Here is a 24,625-nt window from a genome sequence, read left to right on the forward strand (position 1 = left end):
GAGCTAACGATTTATTTCCCACCTCCAACGACAGACAGGCATCATCACTACATTTTAATAATATTCCACAAGGTCTTTAACGCCTCACCCATAATATTAATAAGGAGAATATGGTTTGTCATATTTCATTGATGCGCCAAAGGTGTAGGATCCACCCATACCGAGCATCCGGTTGGGTTCAGCACAGTTGTCCCCAGCACTGTATAGTGCGGACACGTTGTTCACTGCAATTGAACAGAACGATTCTGTAAGAGAGGCAAATTACGAGAAGCAAAATGACTGGAAAACAAAACTATGAAACTAAAACAAAAAATGTTATCGCTGTATAAGGGACACTCAACTGTAGAAACACAAGTGTACGAATACTCCAAGTATTCTAGATCCAAGCTCAAAGCAAAGGGTCACATGACCCTATCACAGTGGTGTCGCTCATGATCAAAGTTGTCACGCGACGTAAGGCTATGAATTGTTGTCATTGTAATAATTCAAACTTTTCCACAACTTTGCGGGCTGGAGAAAACATCGAGTGTGAAGCAAGGTGTGTGAATGTCATGAATTACGCATTCAGTCAATTCCACGGTCATCTTTTCCCGTCTATAAACGACTCTAATCTAACAGAAGTCGTAAAAAGCGTTGGTTCAATTGCGCTTTACTCCAGTGACGTCATCCAGGGGCAATTCTACAATTTTCTGTGCCAGAAAAATGAACAATAAACTAAAATGAGACAGTGAAATAAATGCATACCTGCTTTTACGAGAACAATTGAGTGTTGAAATCACCCGCCTAACCTCTCTCAGTGCATGCATATCGTTGCGCTTTCTTGTATCTAGAGTTCAAGTTACTTCAGCACGTAAATCTTCATTATAGGTCTCCTGTAACACTTCTTTTTTTCTATTATTATAGGTGCTGAAACATAAGTGAGGAGTTCACAAGATATGGTTTCCAGCTTACCGCTATTATAGTAGTCCGTAACGGTCACCAGAGCCGGTTGCAAATTGCCGACCACAGTGATCCGGTTCTGGCGGAAACGGAAGCAGCTGCCTGCCGGAATCACCTATTCAGACAATCGAAATTCAATAACATGCACATAAATATTTCACAAGGTGTATAGATCCAGCAGCTAAGCTCCGATTCGCTTCCATCAGCTCCATCGTTCCACATCACGTGACCGTCGCACGTGAAATGTGATTTGATTTTTCCTGCTGTCTGCACGGCGACGCATGTTTGAGTTAAATCTCACGGAGGCTGCACAAAGTAGCCTAAGATTGTTTCGACTGTATTTTGATGGGACCGACATTAATGCACAAGCTATGTTTGCACGATTGCGCCCGTGGCGCGTAAAATAGTAACGTCACAAATTCCTCATTTCCGGTGTGTAGTTTTCGATGTTCTCTAGTTGCTAGAACTCTGTCGTGTACGCAGAACTGGTAACCCAATCCAAGTGAACTTCTTATCACCCTATGCGCTGCACGTATTATTTTTATCGCACAGTCGCATTTTATTCGTACCACAGTTTTATAATCTTCACCAGCGCAGTGCGATATTCACTCGGCAAAAAAATGTACAGGTCCCGACAAAAGCTTTCGGAACGCGCAAACAGTGTACTTTTAAATGCGATAGCATGGGTGAGCGGACCCACTGCGTCTTCTTGAGACAGGGTATCTCGCAGCGTAAGACCTGCTCTCCTTGTCAGTTGCTTGGAGATCACGTGCGTGGTGATAACGCCGAAATGTTACCAGGCGATAACAAACATGGGCACCAAACGTGGAAAAACTCCCTCGCAGCGACGTGGCGCCAGAAGCACGAAGCAGGGAGAAAAGAAGAGACAAGACGTAGTTGAAGGAGTGGCACATTCACAGCATTGCACAGAGCAGACAGAGGACAGTGCAGAGCTGAAGCGGCAGAATTGCATGTAAGCAAAAAAAAAAAAAAAAAGAAACATACTTGCTGTTTGCTAACTTGTACGCTGCTGTGTTCATGGGGCAGCAGCTGTGGTCAGACAGGTCGGCATGTGATTTTGATGTAAAAATTCCCATACGTGTTCAAGCGCGGACACAAACCGCCATGAGTGAGGACGCTTTTTCAGATGTCTTTCAGATGCCTCGGGGCAAACACAGTCACAGGTGTAACTCATTTTCTGTCCCACTGTGTCTCCCCGGCTTGAGTTCGCCTTGAACCGCACTGAAATTGTAAGCTTAACTTGATGCGCCATTAAGCTGCCCGTTTGGATATTGCGCTCGTTGGACCCCCTTGCCCCTTGTGATCGGAGACAAGCCTTCGTCATAGGCTCTGGACTATGTTTGTTCGGCATCTCGAACCCGACAACCTGTTAGTTGGTATCGGGCCATCTCCGTGACAAGTCGCACAACTCAGTGGCGTATCGGGCGCCTCGGGGTTGCGCATCAGTGTTGGGCTGATGAAGTGTCTTTGTCTTTTCTAACCTGTGCGCGTCTGAGATCAATTTAGGTTCACTCCGTGTGAACTCCGGATCCATCATTTGCGTTGTGTGGAAAATCTCCGACAGGGTCATCTGTTTATCTCTTCACCACGACGAGGGACACCCTCGTTTGTTTTGACCGCAAGAGATCTATTGTATTCTATGGTTTATGCAAGCCCAGTCCGTTGTAACATTTTATGTTCCCGCATAGCCGGTCGAGAGAGAGAGAAATACATGATGACGATGATATGGGGATGACTTCCGCTCATTGAGCAGAATGCTACCCCATTGCTATTGGGGGAAAATGAGAGGATGGTGATGAGGATGATGCTGACGACGCTGACAGGGTTTTAGAGAGAGTCGATGAGGCCGGTAGTTTGCAGGAATTTGATGAAGGGTCGTAAGACGGACATCTGCGTTCGTGTGTCCCATGGTCCCAAAATGAGTCTGAGGTCAAGGGGTCGGCTGTCAATCCGCGCAAGGTCGTTTGCCAACAAGTGACGCTCCCTCCTATGGGTGGCACATGCGATGATCACATGGTCCGCGGTCGCTGGCACACCACACTCCGGGCACAAGGGACTACTGGCACACCCTATCTGGTAACGGTAGTACGGCGAAAAGGCAACATTCAGCCGTAAGCGATGTAGGAGGGACTTAATGGCGCGCGGTAGAGATGTCGGTAAGCGACACGAGAATGTTGGGTCTACAATTCCCAGTGTGGTACTGGCCGGGACATCCCGACGCCATTGTTCGACGGATGAGGAGGCAGCCCAGTCACGAAGAAGGGACCGTCTGTCCCCCCTTGGGAGAACAATCGGGACACACTTGCCCTGGTGGTGAGCGGCCGCTGCGGCAGCGTCGGCAACGTGATTGCCAGAGATTCCGCAATGACCCGGAATCCATTGAAAAGCGATGGTGTGGCCGTGGGCAGTTATGGACTTCAGTAGGCGTAGAATGTTTATCACAAGTGTGGCCAGTGAGCCGCGGAGACCTGAGGTTTTCAGGCATCGAAGAGCTGACTTGGAGTCCGTACAGACTACCCATCGCCGTGGATCGCAGGTGGCCGCATATTGTAAGAACAACAGGATTCCGTACAGCTCGGCTGAGGTCGAAGAGGTGCGATGGGATAACCGGCAACCCCGGGTGAGCGGTATCGAGGGTACCACAAAAGATGAGGATGACGAAGTTTTCGTTGAGGAGCCATCCGTGAAGACCGTGCAGAACCCATCATATGCGGTGCCGATGAAATCCATAGTCAGTTGCTGTAGTACGAGGTCGGGGTAGCTCCTTTTGTTGTCCGTGATCCCTGGGACAGAGGCGGTGACGCTTGGCGACGGAAGTGTCCAAGGGGCCGTGCTTTCAGCGGCGGGGCTGATCACGAATTTCGGAACGCGGGATTTGAATGACATTATACATCCGTGGATTGGCGTGCTGCGCCTTGCCCGAAGTTTCCGGATGAGCGGGTGGTGGCGATGGTGTGCAATCAGGCGGAGATACTGGCGCACAGTTTCTGTATTTCGGAGAACTTCAAAAGGGATGTCGCGGGCTTCCGCAACCACTAGCCTTGTCTCGGCCCCGCGGGGGGCACCGAGGCACACCCGTAGGCTCCGTGCCAGCATAGCGCGGATCCTCTGTGCTAAGGTGCTGGGGAGATCGTGAAGCACAGGCAGACTGTAGGCGACTGTGGCGCGAATCAAGGCGTTATGCAGCATCAGGAGGTCCTTCTCATCGCGTCCCCACCTCATTCCAGCGAAGTGACGGATGACAGCGGTCCAGCGCTGAACTTTCTTCTCCATGCCATCGATGTGACGTTTCCAAGAGAGGCTAGTGGTTAGAGTTACGCCGAGGAATTTGTGGTGCTGGACATTTATAAGTGGCCTGTCCCCAATGTGCAGACGGCATCGTTGCACGGATTTACGGGAGAAGGCGAGTGCCGCACTTTTCTCCGCTGATATTTCCATCCCTGCTCGGAGCAGGTAAGTGTGAATGTCGTCCAATGTAGCCTGGAGGCGTTGTCGAATGGCAGGGCGAGATGTACCAGTTGACCAGATGCATATGTCATCGGCGTAAAGGGACAAGTTGACCTTCCTTCGAATGCAACTCTTAATGCCCGCCATTACAACATTAAATAAGAGCGGGCTCAGGACGCTTCCTTGTGGAACACCCTGAGGGACCGGGAACAAGTCGGTGTCGCCTTGTGATGTGCGGACGAAGACGGACCGTTGATGGAGAAAGTCCTGGAGCCAACATAGTGTACGATGCGAGAGACCAGCTTGGTACAGATCATGCAAGATGGATACGTGACTGGCCGTGTCATACGCCCTTTTGACATCAAGAAAAACGGCGACGGAAATCTTCCTGCGCTGTTTACCAACTTGCACAGCTGTGACGAGATCAACTACAGAGTCCATTGAGTTACGGTAACGGCGAAAGCCGCTCTGCTCCTGGGGAAAGAATCCATGGCTCTCAAGCCACCACTCAAGCCTCCGTAGGACCATTCGTTCCATGACTTTGCCCAAACAACTGGTGAGGGTAACTGGGCGAAATGAAGACAGCTGAGACGGGTGCTTTCCTGGTTTCAAGAGCGGCACCACCTGACCTACTTTCCACTCCAAAGGGACCTGTCCGCTTCTCCACGAATGGTTGTACATGGCTAACACAGCCTTGAGGGACAGAGTATCCAGGTTCCTAATAGCAGCGCAGGTGATACCGTCCGGGCCAGGAGATGACTTTCTACTCGAAGATGATACCGCCGTGAGGAGTTCCTCCATAGTGAAATCCATGTCGAGAGGGGGTATTGATGGCATAATCACCTGTTCAAGAGTAGACTTCAAGCAAGCTGTGCCTGCCCGGTACTCAGCACAACGACACACGTCCGCAGCTCTCGTAATGAGACGACAAAATTCTGAGGCAACCAGCTTCTCCGAAGAGGACGTGGATAGGGCCAAGGACCCTAAAGGATTTCTAACTGGATGAGTTTCCTTCAGGCTACGTGCAATTCTCCAGATCCGGGCAGGGCTTGCAAATGGGGACAGTGTCATGCAAAATTGGCGCCAACGCTGACGGTCAATGTCCCGGAGTGCCTTCTGTACCTGTTTGCTGGCGCGTCGTGCTTCCTGGATGTCATGAATGTCGCCAGTCCGCCTAGCTTTGCGCTCTGCACGTCGCCGGAGAGCTCGGAGCTGTTCCACCCGGGGGTTAGTGCCTAAGTGACCAGGGGTCAAGTGGACTGACTTGGTAGAGAGCGCCAAAGAGCGAACAATCAGTTTTCCGACATCGTTTACCGAACGCAGGGATTCAGCGTGTTCCGCACAGGCAGTCCGGAAAGCGTGCCAGTCTGTTATCTTCACAATTCTGCAGCCAGATGCCGGGGGATAACGGTTATATGTTATGTAAATGGGGATGTGATCGCTCCCCCTAGAATCTAGATCGGTGTACCAGTGTAAGTCCCTACAAATATCTTTAGAGCAAAGAGAGACATCCAGGACGTCAGCAGAGAACGATCTGCCGATGAATGTTGGGGAGCCGTCGTTAAGTAGATGAAGGTCAAATCTCTCAATGATTTCCAGCCAGATCTTTCCTTTGCGATCGGTCTTGGGGCTGCCCCATACAGGGTGATGAGCGTTTATGTCGCCAACCACCAGAAAAGGCGGATCCAAGTCGTCGAAGACGGTCATCAAGTCAGTCTTCGAAACCGGTACCGATGGTGGTATGTAGAGACTAACAACGGTAAGAGTGATCTTGCCGAGACGAACCTTACACTTTACGCAGTCAAAAGGCAGACACTGTGACATTGGCACAACTGCAGACACGAGGTCCAGGCGGACAAACAAGACACTCCTATAAATGTCCGCGTCGCCCTGAGTAACCATGGCATACCCGCTTATGCTAAAGTCCTTCTTGACGTAAGCTTCGCTGATGGCCAAAAGAGGAACACGATGTTTTAACAAAAAAGGTTTGACGTCAGGGAGCTTGTTTCGCAAACCGCGTGCATTCCACTGAATTAGGGCGGCACGCTTATATATTTGCTCCATGGCCGGAAAAGCATATGTCCATTACCATCAGGGCCTGCACTTCTGGTAGGTTCGCAGCCTCAGGGCAGCATGTCACAATTGCTTTCAAAGCGGCTAGAACTAACCGCAGAATGGTGCTAGTGCCAGTGGTAGTATCTTGCGCGGGCTGGGGCTGCAATTGCCTTATGCGACGTGGTGTCTGGGGTTGAACCTGAGGTTCAGGCGTCTTCCTTGGGAGCCGTACCAGATCAGCGTAAGTGGAGCCGTGTGTGGCAGCGGTTGAACGTTGCTGCGGCAAGCTACGGCTTCCCTTATCAGCCTGTGCTCCAATCCTGTCGGTCGAGTGTTATGAATGATGCTATGTAAACAAGTGTGTGACGGGACTGCTCAATGATCGGGTGACCGGACGGTCCCATCCCAGCGTTATTTGAACGTCGGGTACCCTTTTCTCTCACGTGGTATAGACCTCACTCCTGCACGTGTGTGACACACACCGTGGGTGTCCTGACGGCACGCACGCCGGCGCAAGCAGTTGTCGGCGGAGGAACACCTACAGTTCAAGCGTGAGTCTATGTGCAGCGTCATCTGTGTACAAGGGAGACTTCAGACCATTCGTAAAGCGCAGTTGCGCAAAATGCGAGAAGCTAAGCAGGCCACGCGAGACGGATGAAAGATGCAAGCTGAAGCTAGCTATGCAAGCCACCAGCAAATAAATTAACAGGAGGCCTCCCCTTCCCCTCCTTCCCACTAACCTCTCCCCCGAGCAACGTGCCGCTAGACTATAGGCAGGCAGACCGCTTCTCTGCCAAACGTTACCGTTTAAGTGTTACCGTTACCGTTTAAACGTTAAATGGCTCACGAAAAGGACAAACAGCACAACTTTATCTGCAATGCAAGGGGGCCGCGCGGTGGACAAGAACAAACAAACAAAAACACCCACTTGACTCGAGATTTCCGAAAAGCTGGTGCGGCGGGCCAAGGAGAACGACGAACATGGAGGCCCTTAACATGCAGAACCCCAATGCGCATGCTACCGCCATAGCGACTGACCCAATACTAGCGAACCGGCGGCAACCGCTGCAGATGAAGCTGGTGACGTATACGTCGTAGAGACGGGGGAATGATGTTTGAGGGAGCTGCGGTCAGCCCGCTCGTGTGTGGGGGCTCGGTGCAGACATCACTCTAAAAACAGAGCTTCACCGCATAGCACGCCGTGCCCCAAAATCATCGCCACGAATGATAGGGTTGTCACTTCTGATTCGATGAGAGAGAGGGGCGCACGCCTTTTTGTGGCAATTTGGATATATGGTAATTGCCACAAAAAGGCGTACGCCTCCCTCTCTCCTCAAACACTATCACTCGCGGCAATGATTGGCACAAGTGAGTAGAGGGAAGAGTGAAAAAAAGGGAACATGTACAGGTAGTGATACAGAAGAGGGGGGGGGAGGGTACAGTCCCTTCTGATCTGGGAATAGGGTAGTCGCGAAATACCCACCGCACAGGAAACACGAGCATCCCTCAGTAGCCTTCATTGGGATGATCTCTGTACCACGGTAACAGCTAGTGTGGTTGCGGAAGTTATCCCACCTATTCGTCTAGAAGTGGACTATACATGAACGCCCCCGCCCTCATCGTGCTGGTATACACTACGCTGGGATCCCCTAAAGCTAAGATCAAGAAGTTTTTTCTGGCCAAACTCTTGAATTACTCTGCGAGCCACACGTTGGCAGAAAACTTAAGGAACACAACATGCCCATGATTCTCATGGGAGACTTCGATATGGACACTAAGAAGCCCCAGAACAAGTCCATCGCGGACTTTATGAAGGAAAGCTTCGACAAGTCAGTGACGACAAACTACCAGAACCCGTACGGAAAGTGTTATGGATTGTGTGTCTTCGTTAGGAGCATAGACCATCTAGTGGTGGCCAAGGAAGGGAGTTGCCTCAGACAGAAGCCGCCGATATTTCGAACAGAGACTGTTCTTCTTCTGGGCACCGTCCTCATCATTGGCATGATATTTAAAGGATTAGGTGTGACGTGTTTAAAGGTTCATGCGAATTGTGGGTCAACAGCCCGGAGGGAAGAAAGGGTCCGTCGGGCTTCTACGGCCGGAGTGAATGGCCGCTTTGTTAGAGTGTGAGGGGATTATGTGAACGTAGTGATCTAACCTCCAGACCGGTTACAGAAAAATGGGAGGTTCACGAACACGTGGACGAAACGGGACAACAGGCAAGAATTGGCAAACATAGCGAAAGATAAGGAGGGTAGTGGTTACGTGGGGAAAATTCCTGTTCCATAAGGAGCAAAGGTTGGTTTTCTTTTTTTTTAAGTACAAAGTTGTGGCACGCAATAAAGAAAGCAGCAAGCAGTGGCCATGCAGAACATAACAGATGATAATGGAGATAGAAGGGAAAAGCACATTTTCTTTGTGAAGTGTTTCTGGCGTGCCTTGTGATTTGTTGGTACCGGACGGATGAAGAGCGTTGAACTTGTATATGAGATAAGACTCCCTATCACGTCTGTCACGTGTGGATCTTGCCCGGTTTCTAGAATATACAGGGTGTCCCAGAAAACGTGTCATTGAATTATAATAGAAAAACTACACCACCTAGAGTCATCCGGTCAATGGCATTTGTTCTTACTGGGTTTTTGCCACCTCCTCGTGTGAATGTCGTGTAACGTAAATTTAGTTATGTAATTTTTTGCGAGCTTAAGTCGTAAATTTGCCTAGTAAGGGTCACTTTTTTACCCCACCAATGTGAAGAGCGTGTCTAATTTAGTCAAATTAATGATAATTGACAGGGATATCCAGAAGCTATCCCATCGGAAAAAATAGCCGAACATCATGCTCTACGGAGGTCGCACAGAATAGCGCACGATGAATTTTTCAGCGCAATCTTTGTCAGCCCGACGAAAGGAGGTTGGAAACCCAGCCCTCCCCGACATCGCAGAAAGAGATAGGCACGGCTTATCACGTCCGACTTTCGCTGGGATAATGCTTTCCCTCTCCCAATTTTAGGAAATGTTACTTTTTCTACTATCACTCTGTGGGCTGGCTTCGGAACCTCCTTTCGCCGCACTGCGAGCGATTGCGCTCAAAAAGTCATCGCGCGCTAACGCCCGGTGCTCCGAAAAGCATGATATTCGGCTATTTTTTCCGATGGGATAGTTCGTGAGTATCACTGTGAATTATCACGAATCTGAGTGAATTCGGCACGCTCTTCATATTGGTGGGGTAAAAAAGTGACCTTTACTTGGCAAATTTCCGAGTTCAGTTCGCAAATATTTACATAATTAAACTTGGAGTACATGACATTCACATTAGGAGGTGGCAAAAACCTAATAAGAACAAATGCTGTTGACCGCATGATTCTAAGTGGCGTAGTTTTTTAATTATAATTCAATGACACTTTTTCTGGGACACCCTGTATAGTTTAATGTTGTCAAAATTGTGACCAGGAACGTTAAAGTGTTCGGGGACTGCTTTGGGGTGTTTGTTGGACGTGTCGGTTCTGTGTCCGGTAAGGCGGTTGTTCATTTGTTGGCCGGTTTCACCAATGTATTGCATAGAGCAGTCTCCGCATTCAATGCAGTATATGACATTGGAGCTTGTGCACGTGAATGCGTGGTTAACGGGGTGGGTGTAATTGCTCACAGTGCTTTTGATGGAGTTAGATTGTTGAACGTTCTTGCATGTTTTGCAGCGCGGGCGGTTGCGGGGTAGTGTTCCCGTGTACGGGGTGCTCGTTTTGCTGATTTTGGCATAGACCAAAGAGTCTGCTTGGTTTTTTGCGCATCGGTATGTCACCTGTATTGGATGGGTGAAAATTTGCAACGTCGGTCACTGCTTTGGAGGAGGGGCTCGTGCTTCTGTAGAATGGCTTTGATGTTTGGACGTGCGTTGGAATATCTTGTGATGAAGCTCATTTGGCACGTGTCAGGATTTTTTCGGTTTTCCAGAACCTCGTTTCGATCGAGGGTGAGTGCCTTGCGACGGAATTCGGTTAGGAGGGAGTCTGGATAGTACCTTTGGGCAAGTGTACTGCAGAGTTCGTCAAGCTTCTCAGCGTAATCGGTGTCGTTTGAACAAATTCTGCGCAGTCTTACACTCTGCCCATTAGGAATTCCAACCTTACAGTGACGCGGGTGGTGACTCTTGAAGTGAAGGTAATGTTGTTTGTCAGTTGGCTTTTTGTACAGGGTTGTGGTGAGTTTGCTGTCTAGTGATATTGTGGTGTCGAGGAAGTTAATTAAGTGAGTTGACTGTTGTGATGTGAACTTTATGTTGCTATGCGCGGTGTTCAGTAGATCTACGAACTTTTTAAATTCATGTTCCCCGTGTTCCCATATTATCAATATATCATCGATGTATCGAAGGTACACAGTGGGTTATAATGAGAGGGCGCTGAGAACATTTTTTTCTAAGAACCCTATGAAGATATTTGCGTACGTGGGTGCAACAGGTGCCCATAGTTGTACCGTGTACTTCAAGTGTACTACCGTGTACTACCGTGTACTACCGTGTAGTTCAAGTTAAGGACCAAGTCCATTAGAGCGAGTATGGTTTCCGTGTCTTTTCTGGTGTTTGTTGTAGAAAGGGTATTGCAGAGGGCTGTGATTCCGTCGTTGTGAGGGATTTTAGTATACAGTGATGTCACATCCAGCGTGGCTAGTATTGTGTCCCTACCAAACGAGTGTTGTTTATATCTCTGATTATTCTGAGGGGATACGGACCTTTCGGTACAGGACATTTCGGTACGGACATTTCGGTACACGGACCTCTCGGTACACGGACCTCTCGGTACAAGGACATTTCGGTACACGGCCATACCGCTGGAATATGGTCTTCGACTTATTGGTTATGACAACGTGTTTTGTTCTCAATACAGATTTTTTATTAAAAATGTATGAGCTACAGACGTCCTGTTTTCACTTCTAACATCTCTGGGACGGTAGATATTCTTTGCCAGCTATTGTCACCCAAACGGCATATCCGGGACTCTTATATATCTTTAATAAAAAAATCTGTATAAAAAAGACACCCTGTATAAGGAAGGGCATTACAACGTTTTGCACGTACGAAAACATCAGTTCGTTGTCCGTTGCGTTGTTCACTGTAAATTAAAATTACCATGACCTTTCTTTCTTTCTGTTTAACGGCTTTCAACGAAAATACGTTTGCTGAAAGGTCCGGCAACCTCTTCATTTCCTTTTTTACGAACATAACATTTTTGACGACCTAAATTAACAACGGGGATCTGGGATGTCTTCTGTGAAAGAGAGTAGAACAAAATAAGCCAGACAAAAATGTCCGCCTGCTATACCGGGGGCACTTTTTTCCAGGAACGTTTTTTCCGGGGTCATTCTTTCCTACGCCCTTCTGGTTGCCACCCGTAAGGCACTGCAGAAAGGCTACTTTGCGATCATTGCAGCATGCAGATACAGGCAATTTTAGGGGAAAATCTACACTCCCGTCTCCACATTTACGACCATTCTTGAGCCCTTATGTGTCCTGCAGAGGGAAACCCATCAAAAGGTCAAAACACGAAAGGCCAAAAGATTAAAACGACCAACAGACGAAGGGCCGAAAAATCAAAACACCGACCTCTCTGAAGGCCGAAGAGACATTGTTAAATTTTTTCGCACAAGATTTCAACATAATGTCCGTCCAAGCGCGTGTAAACTGTAAACACTCTTCTTGAACTAAACATATAAAGATAATTTAACCTAACTTAGCCTTGAAATTTGACTTTCGGTTTGGTCGGGCATTCGATTTTTCGGCCTTATGGCTGCTACTCCCTGCAGAGGCAATGCCTGGAAATTATACTTTTCGCGACGACCATCTAAATACATGTATCGTGCATGAGATGCTTCGAGTATTTCCCTTGGATGACATACTCAAACAACGCATTGCATGATTAATGCATAGTCTAGGTACTCGCAATTTTAGGTACTCGAAAAAAAAAAAAAGAAAGCCACCGTTTTATGACTAAGAAGCCGAAGACCACCTTCCAGCGGTGTGGCCGTGTACCGAAATGTCCGTGTACCGAAAGTTCCGCGTACCGAAAGTTCCGCGTACCGAAAGTTCCGCGTACCGAAAAGGCCGTGTACCGAAAGTTCCGTGTACCGAAAGGTCCTGTACCGAAATGTCCTGTACCGAAAAGCCCTATTCTGAGGAGGTGGGGTGTGTCGTCTACATGCGATGGCAGTGTTGTCGGAATATGGTTTAAATACTGGTCCAGGAATTTCGAGTCTTTCTGTTGGTGTGTTGTTATTAAATACAATTGGCCTGCCAGGGATGTCAGCCGTATAGAGCTCGTTGGCGTGTACCTTGTGGATTTTGGACAGCAAATGGAAACGACCTGCGCCTGTGTTTGATGGAGTGAGATATCTGAGGTCATCACATGTGATGAGCTTTCGTTCGTGGAGGTCCTGTATGGTATGGGTTATTAACGCCGTGTGCTCCTTTGTTGGGTGATGGCCCAGTTTGAGGTAGTGTTGCGTATTGTTGAGTTGTCTACAAGCTTCAGAAACGTATTTATCTGTGGACCAGATGACGATACTCCCACCCTTATCTGCGGGCTTGATAATGATATCATCTCTGTCAGGTAGGGCTTTCATGATGTCACGCTGTGTTTTAGTGAGGTTGTGACCACGCGAACTTTGGGAAATACCGCGAAGGATGTCGTTGCTTACTAGTTTAATGTACAGATCTAATGCGGGTTCTCGGCCTTGATTTGGTGTCCAGGTTGATGGTAGTCGGAGGTCGTTGTCGTTTTCTTGTGTTGTATTTATTTTTATTATTTTCTTGTTGGGCCTGGATCGTAGCGAGTTGCGCGTAGCACTGTTTCTTTAATATTTCCAGGAACGTACGGGCTGTATTGCTAAGGGCTGATGCCCACTAATGGCCACTACTGGTGGTGGCCAAGTGCGTCAACTACTTTGGTCCTCACATGCCTCTACTCTCCATCGTCGGAGAATGCCCGCGATGAGCTCTTAAATGCTGTCGCATCTCGAATGCCAATCTGCACAGCGAGTTCTGGTGTTTTACTTCTTCTTCTTTTTTTTCTTTTTTATTCAGCGTGACGCCATAGCGGATGCGGAAGCTGGCGCGTCCATTCGTTCACAGGGTTGGACAAGTGCGCTGGAACCGACACGCCGCTGTAGCTCCGGTAGCACCATCACTTCAAGGAACACTACCGCACATGGGCACCTTTCTGAACGTGTAAACAAGCCTGCTTTCGGCCACCGCTAGGATGCCGCACCGAAGAAACAGTACAACGCTCGCGCGTTTCCGAAACGCTTCTTGGGACCTGTGAAAGAGTACTTCAGAACGCTTACCTGTAGTAGTATCAGTAGTGAATTGGCACCAACTGCATACGCTTGGACGGCTCCGTTACAAAGATGCTGCGAAGAAAAGTCGGTTGAAATCACCTAAATTGGACCCGTGTCACGCTCAAAGAATGATAATTATACATACACCCTGCAGGGAAGCAACGTCAGCGGCATATCCAGACAGGAGTGTGATATCAATGACGACCGTCTTGGCATAATAATACTCCGTATTCCTAAAGGAGGGCGAGGCCTTAGTGATCCCGCACAGAGCACTGAGAACGCGCGAAAACATCCAACTCTTCCAGAAAGCGCAACATTGAATGCCCTCATTCGACCTTGACATTGTTGGGTGGAGTATTTATTGCAGAAAAAAAGAAGGAAAGATAAAAGGGAAAGGCAACCTTGTTGAAATGTGGCATTATCTCATTAGTAGGACCCGGAATTTTACTAATTTGCCTATAAATGCCTATAAACACCTAACTGGGACGTTTTCGGGGATGTCTATCTTATTATCGATTTCTGAATTGTAGCCTTCTTTAGCATTTTTAGAAGCCATAACAGCCCTTTTTTTTAGTGGTGTAAGTGCAAGTCCACGTTTCATGCTCATGGCAACTGCTTCCTTTTTGCTTTTCGTTTCTGCGTGTTTGCACTTTTTGTTCTTTTTTTCGTTTGGTTTCTTTCAATACTTTGGTTTGCCAGAAGGTGTTCATCTATTTCTGATCAAAATATTTGCCGTTTCTTCTCCTTTCAAGAACATGATGGCGGAGAACTAAAAGTATTATAATTATAGCTTGACTCTAGGCCGGCTCAGCATTCACGCTGTTCCGTAGCCTTTAAACGAGCACGTTTTCCTGCATGAAGCACTCTGAAACACTAAGCACTAACAAAGCCAAAGAGCGTACCAGATGAATGTGCCTATCTTCTGCATTTTATTGCTTATTTTTGTGTTTCTGAGGGTCTAAATACCTGCCTATTTCCATCGTTTTTAGTGCCTAACTTTGCGGGCCATACTCATCGCTATAGTGTGCCTGTACTGTGTAGTGTCCTATGTGGTTTAACTTATCAATATGTTAGAATCAAGTCATAAAATTTGTAGCAATTTGCGTCCATCTTACCAGACACAGATGGTAACATCTGCCGCGGAACAATCGCTTGGTGAAACGGTCGTTGCGTTCACTTGAAAGGTGTTGGATGGTGGCAAGCTGTTCACGTTGAGGCTATATTTGACCTGAGGGAAGTCATTTAGTGTTATTCGGTTTCCTAAACCTTGAGTGTAGCAGGAACTATAAAAAGTGAAAAAAAGAAAAGAAGAAAAGAACATCCATGCATGGGAAGCAGGAGTATTAAACAGACAATAGCCCTATACATGATCAATTAAATTCGCTTTTTATTGCTCGAGGCAGCTTTTCCTTCACATAAATGTCCATATGCGAGGGGCATTCGTACGTAAATGCATGGACTGCGCTCTTTGCTTTTTCTTTAGTAAAGCGAACGTGTAATCTTGTACCCCTGCCAGACGGCCGTCTCGATGGTCATGGAAAGCGATGACCACCCGACGTTCCGATGTACATCGATGCTTGACCGCTGCTGCAGGGGCGATTCGATGCGCATGGAGAGTCTGACACGTCACACGTCAGATGGCGCCACGTGTGGTAAGCGAGTTCTGAGCTAAGTTTTTATAGGATAAAACACGTGTACAGAGAAGCAAAACTGAGTGCGAAAGATAATTTTGGAACTTTAATACTCTTTTAATTGTTCATTTGTTTGCATTTTACTTCTTGTTGTTGTTGTGATGGAAGCAGAGGAACTCTCGGAGGGCTCACGGGGTGCTTCGCACATGACCGACGTTGCGGGCGCAGTGGTGAAGGATAAAAACGTAAACATATGATTCTCATTACATGCAGTTTAATATCAACCAAAAGTGACCGTAATGGTCAGGTCTGTGAATTAATTTTGCCCACCTAAGGGGTCTTCGCCGCGCGCTGAAATCTCGACACACAGCGCACCATATTTAGCGTCCCTCGCGGAAGACGGCGTCCTTATACCCTTATGTCCTTATATCAAGTTGTCACCGTCCTCGGCTTGATTTGAACCCTCGATCTGTTTGAACCCTCGAACCCTCGCTTTGAACTGTCCAACCCTGGTTGGCACGCTACTGACTAGGCCGGCGGGAGTACTGACTAAGCCACGAAGGCCGGCGAGAGTACGGCAATTGAGATGTGTTTGTTGATAAGATCAGCACCAACCTTAGAAATCGCGCACGGTAATAAGTCCGTGACGGTCATGGGAGTGAGTGTGCGAACGTGATGAATGACCGCTCAACAGCAGGAAAGTCATCACGCAGATTCGAGAAAAACAGGCAACATCCCGTACAATCGACTACAAAGGCACGCTCACAAAGGTAACAGCACAGCCAATCCCTCCTGGACGAATCGTGGTTAGAAACTTCGTCGCAGTTGAGTTTTCGAGGACTCTGTGCTGCATGGGAATAAATATAGCATGTAAGAAGCATTTGGCGGATGCTCGGCGTCATTGGGCTCTGTTACTTACCTGGTACATGAACTTGTTTTCATCAGTTATGGTGAAGTCGACCGAACGAGGGGAGCTATAGCCGTTTGCAGCGGATACGGTGAGCATCATCGAGACGTGAGGTCTGTACGTGGTCTCCAAGACGTAGTGGTACAACGCATGGATCCCAACAGCATACGCCTGGAACGATTAACTGTATCCGTCACTCAGAAATAAAATAAAATAAATAAAAGCGATAACCGGGAATAAAGTCTCCAGAAGCCACAATACAGAGTGTTGCAGCGTGACACACTAACGGTGAGCTATATACAGGGTGTCCCACCGAAAAAGGGCCAGGTGCTAAAGAAAAAACGGAGTGGTCTACAAAAATGGAACCAACTGTGCGTGCTTGGCAGTTGTGTGGTCTATCCAAAAATATTTTTTTCATCGGCCATTGTCAATTAATTACCGGTAATTAATTTTTCTAACTTTTTAATTATCGGTTTTAGCTCCCAGATGTCAATGAGAAAGTTGTAGTACATGTCGAAAAAGGCACAACTGAAGTGGTTCGAGTTCGCTATGGCTTGTGGTTTCGTTTTTTCCCGGGTTTAAAAGTTGGTTTCAGATGCCGGGCGGACCGCAATCCGGCACCCGCGCGCGACGATTCGAGCGCCCTCCGGCGTACATTGACCTTGCGATTAGCGCTTGGAGACCATTCTTGGGCCACGTCACGCAAGAGGAAGATATTTCACTTGTTTCACGGCACAGCTATCGGAGCGCACTGCAATCGTCGCGCGCGGGCACCGAATTATGGGGAGAGCTCTGTGGTGTGCGCGGCTTCTAAAACCAATTTTTAAACTCGGGGAAAAGCGAAACCACAAGCCATAGCAACCTCGGACCACTTCAGTTGCGTCTCTTTCGACATGTACTACAACTTCCTAATTGACATCTGAGAGCTAAAACCGATAATTAAAAAGTTAGAAAATTAATTACCGCTAATTAATTGACAATAGCCGATGAAAAAATATTTTTGGATAGACCACACAACTGCCAAGCACGTACAGTTGGTTCCATTTTTGTAGACCACTCCGTTTTTTCTTTAGCACCTGGCCCTTTTTCGGTGGGACACCCTGTAGAGTTATGTCTCTAGGGGTCCATCAGCTATTCCTCACTTTGAATCGTCTTTGCATGGTTCAGCACGACCGAATGGATTTTTTTCAAATAACTACGAGGTTATACACAGTGTTTAGGACGGCTGGCTACCATGAACTATGCCTAGCTACCAGCAGACCGCTAATTTATGAGCGGTTATAGTGCTTGTGAGCAAATAATGTGACAGAAAACAGACGCAGCTCTCGGCGCGACGAAGCTCCAACCCGGAAGAGGGGGGGATATGTTTATTAAGAAAAAACAAAGGAAAGGAAAGTTCAGCCAGACGGAGGTCGGCTTGCTATTCAAAAAAAAAAAAAAAAGAAAAACGGGGGAAGAAAAGAAAAGGAAAAGAAGGAGAAAAAAGGAGAAGAAGAAATGAGAAACGGTGAAAGAGAAGAAAGGGGAAAGAAGAAAAGAAAAGGGAAAGACATCAATTAGGGGTGCCAGATGACAAAAGCTACATGTAGCCAATCTCGCGTAGTCAAACTGTAGCCAGCTAAGCAAGGCTCTCTGTAGCCGAAAAGTTCGTAACACTTCGTAATACGTTTTCTTACCTACTATTAATCAACATCAAAAGCTCACAAAAACAACATTGGTCACTACTGCATAATGACCAAGCACCTGTCGGTACCGAACTTCAGCAATTATTTACCTAACTATAGATAGGACCGAATAATTGTCATCAAAATAGAGCTATTATTGTTCCCGACAGGATACATACACGGTGTCTCGGTTAAATCCCCGGGCTAAATAATTCGCGAACCGATGCACCAGTCGAATAACTTTCTTTTTTACAAGTATCTGTCAGATACAGCCTACAACCTGCGCACCGTCTAAATGAGTGGGAGGTGCTCATTATTTAAATAAAAAGTCAAATGAGGTTCGTAAAAAAAGTGAGTTCTAAAGCAGGGCGCCGTCGGCATTAAAATGGGTAAAATGGGACCTTCAGTGGACACCTTTCAGAGAAAAATCTGCCACCAAAGCTAGTCGTCTGTTGCAGTTATTAATTGGTTTCGGTTTACATATTTTTGCCGCGGCTAGTCGCGGTGAAGCGCAAAAGGACGTAAGTCATTGGTGTAATTCATTGGTGGACATGGGAGTGGAAGAGCGTCCTCTTGCGCTTCACGGCGACCAGCCGCGACAAGAATATGTAAACCGAAACCAATTAATTACTGCAACAAATGACCGGCTTTGGTGGCAGATTTTTCTCTAAAAGGTGTTCACTGAATGTCCCTAAAGGGATTGTACCCGTTTTCAAGCCGACGGCGCCCTGCTTTAGAAGTTATGTTCTTTCACGAAACTCATTTTAATTTAACTAATCAGCGCCTCCCACTCATTCACATGGTGCGCAGATTGTAGGCGGTATCTGACAGATACTTGTAAAAAAGAAAGTTATTCGACTGGTGCACCAGTTCGCAAATTATTTAGCACGGGGATTTCACTCAGACACCCTGTATATACAGGGTGTCCACGCTAAGTGTGAATAGATTTTTTAAAAATATATCAATCACTTTTTCCGAGATGAAATCAATTGTAATGTAGCATATGCTGAAGGGCACTCCCTAGAGGGGCATTAACAGACTCCTAAGGCAATGTCTTCATTAACTTTCAATAATTAACTTTTTAATTGTAAAAGCTATGAAGTTGCTCCAATGAGAACATCTGACCTTTTCGGTCACCAGATACCAAAGCCGTTTTCAGAACAAAAATCCGTTCGATCGATCGTCCGCAAAAAATTCGTGAAGGAACGCCATTTTTCTCTTTGTTTGGTTTATTGCGCATCTTCAAAGAAGCGGCTTTCCTTTACCCCCAGTGTGAGAGAGTGGAAGAGCACAGTGCCGCCTCATGCGTCGAAGATTAGCTTTAACTTGCGGAAACAAAACAAAAACACAAATCTATCGGGTGACTCTATCGCGACTGCCCTTATCTTGGGCTGCATTTTCTGTTTTCTTTTAATCTTTTTCCAGGACGCAAGAGGTGATAGTGTGCTCTTTCATCCTCTCGTATTGGGGGCGAATGAAAGACGCGTCTCTAGAGATGCGCAATGAATAAAATAAAGAAAAAATGGCGTTCCTTCACGAATTTTTTGCGGACGATCTATCGAACGGATTTTTGTTCTGAAAACGGCTTTGGTGTATGGTGACCGAAGAGATAAGATGTTCTCATTGGAGCAACTTCGTAGCTTTTGTAATTAAAAAGTTAAGTATTGAAAGTTAATTAAGACATTGCCTTAGGAGTCTGTTAATGCCCCCCTAGGGAGTGCCCTTCAGCATATGCTATATTGCAATTGATTTCATCTCGGAAAAAGCCATTGATATATTTTTAAAAAATCTCTTCACACTTAGCGTGGACACCCTGTATGTGAGGTGTTAAGTTTCACTGTAATACAGAAATCAAGCCACATGCCGAAAGTAATCCCACGTATACTGCTGAAACGCTGAGGGGCGAGACGCTTAGTTGGTTCTTATCGTCTGCAAAGCACTGCATGCCAACCCCTTCTGAGTACGGTATGTCACCATAGTTGAGAAAAAGACAAACCCCCGCTTAAAAAAAGAAGAAAGAACTATTTTCTTTCTGTTTCGCATTATTTCTCAGTTTTTCCGAATAGCAAACTTCGATATTACGGCGCCAGCTCAAACCGAAAGTAGCCAAAGTTGACTACTTATAGCCAAATCTGGCAACCGTTGGCACAACTTGAAGAGCGGGTCATGCAGGTCTATTCCTCGTGAGGGTGTAGCTTTGAGGCATATCCCCGAATTCCACTTTTCGTGGCTGCCTTGGTCGCTATGTGTGCTTGTGCACCGCATGCACTGCCAATATGGATTTTTTTTTTTATTGCGTGTTAGCGCCGCGAAGCAACTGTGGCTATGAGCGGCGTACAGATGTGGACAGATGGAGAGAGGACAGCAGGAAGGAGTGGGGGGACAGGGGGATTAGTATGCGTCCTGGGCCGACTTCAGGGGGAACTGTGCCGACATTCGTCTGGAATGTCTTCGGAAAACCCAGGGAAAACCTCAGACAGCACAGCCGGCGGTAGGATTCGAACCCACCACCTCCCAGTCTACAGCACGACCTTGGTTACCGCCAACGAGCGGACGCCTTAGCCCACTCGGCCATGCCGCTGGTCCAATATGGATTGCATCCAACCGAGTGATACTGTGGTGCCCCGCAAAAGGACCATGCCAGCCAGGACGAGCTCACAAACCTCCAGCAATGGTGTGAAGCTAGCACAAGGCAGACATGATTTCCCTCTATTACGTGGTAGCCACTTGTGCATTTGTGAGCAAGACTGCTTGTAGATTTTGGCCTCATCTATCACATCAAGTCAGCCGCTGAACATGGCTGTGATAAGGGCTAACATACGTAAGAGTCTGCTGGCTGTCGTGCGTTCCCGGGTGAGGTAATGTGTGGTAGCAAAACGGGCACAACAGAGACGCATATTTTAAGACAGTTAGGTTTCTGATTTTTTCCCATGGCTAATATTGGGCTCCGGTTTGTAATCTTCAACATGCTACACTGGCCCTTTGCCAACAAGTTACACATTTGTCGCCCAATCGATGCATGCTAAAAATCAACGGTACACATCTTAACGAAATTCAATGGAACCGTATCGGCGCTTCTGCACGTAAGAGAAGCAACTGTCCGCTGGGGACTTATAGGATGCACTCTCATACCTCTGTGTAAGGCGTTACTCCACCGACGTTCAACTGTTCAATCAAGTACTCCGACACTGGTGCCGCGGGTGTCATGTCCTGGCCAATCTGGAACATGGCATGTAGGACGTATCCAGCAGTTTCCACTTGTTCGTTGTATGTACTGGCAGACCAGTAGGTGTAGTAATCTGACAGAGCGGAAATATTAAGAAGCTGTATCCGATAACTGTCCGATAATAAAGAAATAAAACGTAATGGAATAAAACTTACAGTAATGGTCAGCATTAGCAAGGAGTGTGCGGATGAGTTCAGAGGCCTTGGCTTCTTCTCCTATTCTTGCAGACAGGAAGGCGTACATTGCCAACGAGTGATTGTTGAGCGTGGGTTCAGCTTCCACACATTGCACGACGCTCTTGTAGATGTCGTAGTCCTTTTCTCTCTCTCTGATAACCGACAGCCCCACGTACAGAGTCAAATGCGCCGGAGTCTATGGATTTAGAAGATATATGGAATCAGTAATCCAATGCACACATCAGCCTTCCTTTATGCACACGTTGTTAAGCCGATTAAAAATATCACCGAAAGACGAAACAATCAATATGATGTCCTCTTACGTACGTTTTTTTTTTTATTTCGTTAACTTCCCCACGTGTACATGTCTAAAGTTTTCTCTTTGCCCTATATCTGTCGTCTAGTGTAACTTTGAACAATCTGAATGTAAATGCTGGACAGCATTCACAGAAGATTAAAAAAGAAGCAACACTCCCTTCGCTTCGCTCAGCATCTGTTCGTCAGGTATTTATGTGCAGTGCGCAAGGGATCAGGCTAACGTCATTGCGAAAAGAAAAAAAAAACAGAAGAAATTTCACATGTTATCTGATGATGTCGCAATAGAATATGGCACTGTGCTGGCCACTGGTACACCAGTGAATGGATTTCATACGTCTGCATAAAGCGTGCTTAATGCAACTTAAACGAAGCTATTAAGAAAATGCAATTTACGAGACTACAGTCTCAGGTGTGTCAGATTATTTTCGCGCGTGGTATTTAAAATTCCACCTACTATAGGCACTTAGCGAGCAACGAATTTGTTGTTTTTCTCTGCTTTAAAATGTATATTAAAATAACGTAGTCAATCTTAACTTTTAGTAATTAGGGACGATGCAAATTATATCCCGACTTCCACAGGACGACTGCCAATTAAATTCCGTTGCTGTCTCCTTCGTATTATGCGCCCTGTATAGTTTGGTCACGGCCTCTTTGCCAGAAGCATGCCACGAACTGCTCTCTCATACAAACCGTAAATGCAGGATTTCCTTGACCCGTTTCCCTGTAGCAACCTGTGGAAGGATCCTGTAGGGATTTCAAATACTGTATGCTTTGAGCGATTTCGGCGTCGCTGATACCAGTGGGGTCATTCATGACGCTTGACGCATCTGCCAGAGCCTGTACGGCGAACGCTGTCAGAAAGACACTCCGTTCGTTGTCGGCACCACTATAGCTTCCGTAGGAACCGTCTCTGGCCCTGAATGCCTTCTGCCTTTCATATGCTACGAGGAAGGAGATTGCATGGCGTTACTCTTAGCGTGATAACTACAGTACAACATTGTTGGGGTAAAAGGCTAGACACAGACCTGACGAAACGCGTTCGACGGCCATGTTGCACCCCTCAGCATGGCCAATACCCAATAGATGACGGGGACAGATCATTGAACTTATTTTTCTTTTACTAATTTTCACTAGCAAACATCCCCGTATACAGCATATTTGTAAGTGTCTCGATAAATAAGCCGTGAGATGATTTTAATTCACTAGTTACTTTTATATTATTCACTAACTTTTGAGTAAAGTCTTTCAGGGAAACGTTAGATAGCAGGGTTTGAGCCAATCTCTATTTAAAGCCACCTTCTTTTTAAAATGTCCTGAAATGAACACGTACTCAGAGATATCGATCACGACATTTTTCTGTACAAGTAAGCAGAAAGCAAGCGCGTCAAGACCGCAAGAAGGACACGGCCTTTGGCGTGGATTGTGGTGGTGATGAAACTGCTTGCCGTACTCGGTCACGCTCAGGCGGGCAACGGCACGACTATCGAATAGAAGAGGGAGTTTCAGTAGAGCCACGAACGTCTTCGTTGGAACCAAGAATGACCTTGAGCAGCTGGGCCAGGGGAGAGGCAGACAGCAATATCAACAAAGAAAGGCTCTATTCAGTGGTCGGAAACGATATGGTAAGGCAGAGAAGATGTAAGGGGCGGGGTAGGAGTCGGTGGTTTATCTGTGACGTGACGTATTTTATAATGGCCACCAGATCAGCCCCTGCTTCAATGAGCTACGTTACTTCAAAACACGTGGCCCCCCGACATGTAATGGGTGTTGACCTTCCAGTGCTTGCAACTCGCTTGTTTCGTTTTCGGTTCATTTACATAGCAAAATTTTGTTAAAGAAGGTGGGATATTAAATAATGAATTGAATTCTGCTATCTCACACTTTCCTGAAAGCCTCTACTTAAAAAAGTTCAGTCTTGATTTCTTTGGTAAAGTCATCTAGTATTTACATGCTCTCTTGAACAGAATGCATGCCTGCAGAACAGTCATCTCTGCTGCTCTCACAAGTTTTTATTTAAAACCTGTATCGGACAAAAAAAAAAATCCCTGTATAATCAGCAGTTGCTAATAATAGAGTTCTTGATTCCGTGCATATATACTTTCGATTTTCGGTATACTTGTAAATTTTGGTGTGTGATATACAGGATGTTTTTTTATATAAAAAGCTATTAGAGCTGCATAGTTTTCGCAGGTGGCTTATGCATCCAGGCGGACATCCTGTAGGACAGCTATTCCAACTGGACGACTAACTAGCTAAACATATTGACTCAATATCCTTCTATGTTGTTCCAGCCTCAGAACATCAGTTCTCTCTAGCTAAACATAGTTCATTAACTTATTATTATTAATTTGATGTTTTCTGGGAAATGCGACATAGCAGAATTGGACCCAGTTTTTATTCAAATCCATCGTCCTTATTGAACACCCTGAGTAGCGAACGTACCTTTAGATATAACTTCCGAATTTTGCCATGTAAATGAGCCGAAAACCAGAACTACGAACTGCTCGAGCGCAGAAAGAGCGACGGTCATACCACATGAGAGGGTCACGTGCTTTGGAACGATTGAGCTGATTGGAGTAGGCGCTCATCTCTTGGACAAAAAAATAATAATGGTGCCGTGATGTTACATGTAAGGTTTGACTGCCTATCGTATGGTGACATGTTACTCGTGCGGCAGGGTAGGACTGCGGATGATATCCACCACCTGTGGTTCTTCTCACGTGCGCCCGAAATCTCTGACACGCGGCGCTGGAAGCAATGTTTACCTTCCTCACATTGCTGCTGTCCTCGCCCGCGGTTTGAACCCGCGATCCTGAGCTTAGTAAGACAACGCGTTACCGAGTGAGCTACAGAGGAGGGCATCTGTTGGAAAGATAGACGACCGCGGCAAGATAAGGCCAAGGTCGTGTCGTTTCT

At 46.7% G+C, this 24,625-nt stretch overlaps 1 protein-coding gene across 1 annotated transcript; it reads right to left on the reverse strand.

The window, feature by feature from the left end:
- Positions 1 to 22,759, reverse strand: LOC135389708 (pregnancy zone protein-like). Its single transcript, XM_064619741.1, has 11 exons — positions 22,735 to 22,759; positions 22,400 to 22,650; positions 21,371 to 21,587; positions 21,122 to 21,288; positions 16,338 to 16,496; positions 16,185 to 16,265; positions 14,903 to 15,015; positions 13,933 to 14,020; positions 13,794 to 13,859; positions 952 to 1,054; positions 1 to 224 (listed from the first exon to the last, which is right to left on the reverse strand). Exons 1-11 carry the CDS (start codon positions 22,757 to 22,759, stop codon positions 97 to 99), a joined length of 1,398 nt encoding a protein of 465 aa, XP_064475811.1. The 3' UTR covers positions 1 to 96.
- Positions 22,760 to 24,625: the final 1,866 nt, after the last annotated feature.

Source organism: Ornithodoros turicata, chromosome 3 (genome assembly GCF_037126465.1).
Source record: "Ornithodoros turicata isolate Travis chromosome 3, ASM3712646v1, whole genome shotgun sequence".
Classification (NCBI taxonomy): Eukaryota; Metazoa; Arthropoda; class Arachnida; order Ixodida; family Argasidae; genus Ornithodoros; species Ornithodoros turicata.

Coding starts and splice junctions, on each gene's coding strand:
- LOC135389708 (XM_064619741.1), bottom strand. CDS start 22,759: ATGGCCGTCGAACGCGTTTCGTCAG. Junction 16,266..16,337: donor AAAACAAGTTCATGTACCAG/GTAAGTAACAGA, acceptor ATTCCCATGCAG/CACAGAGTCCTCGAAAACTC. Junction 14,021..14,902: donor GATGTTACCATCTGTGTCTG/GTAAGATGGACG, acceptor GCCCTCCTTTAG/GAATACGGAGTATTATTATG.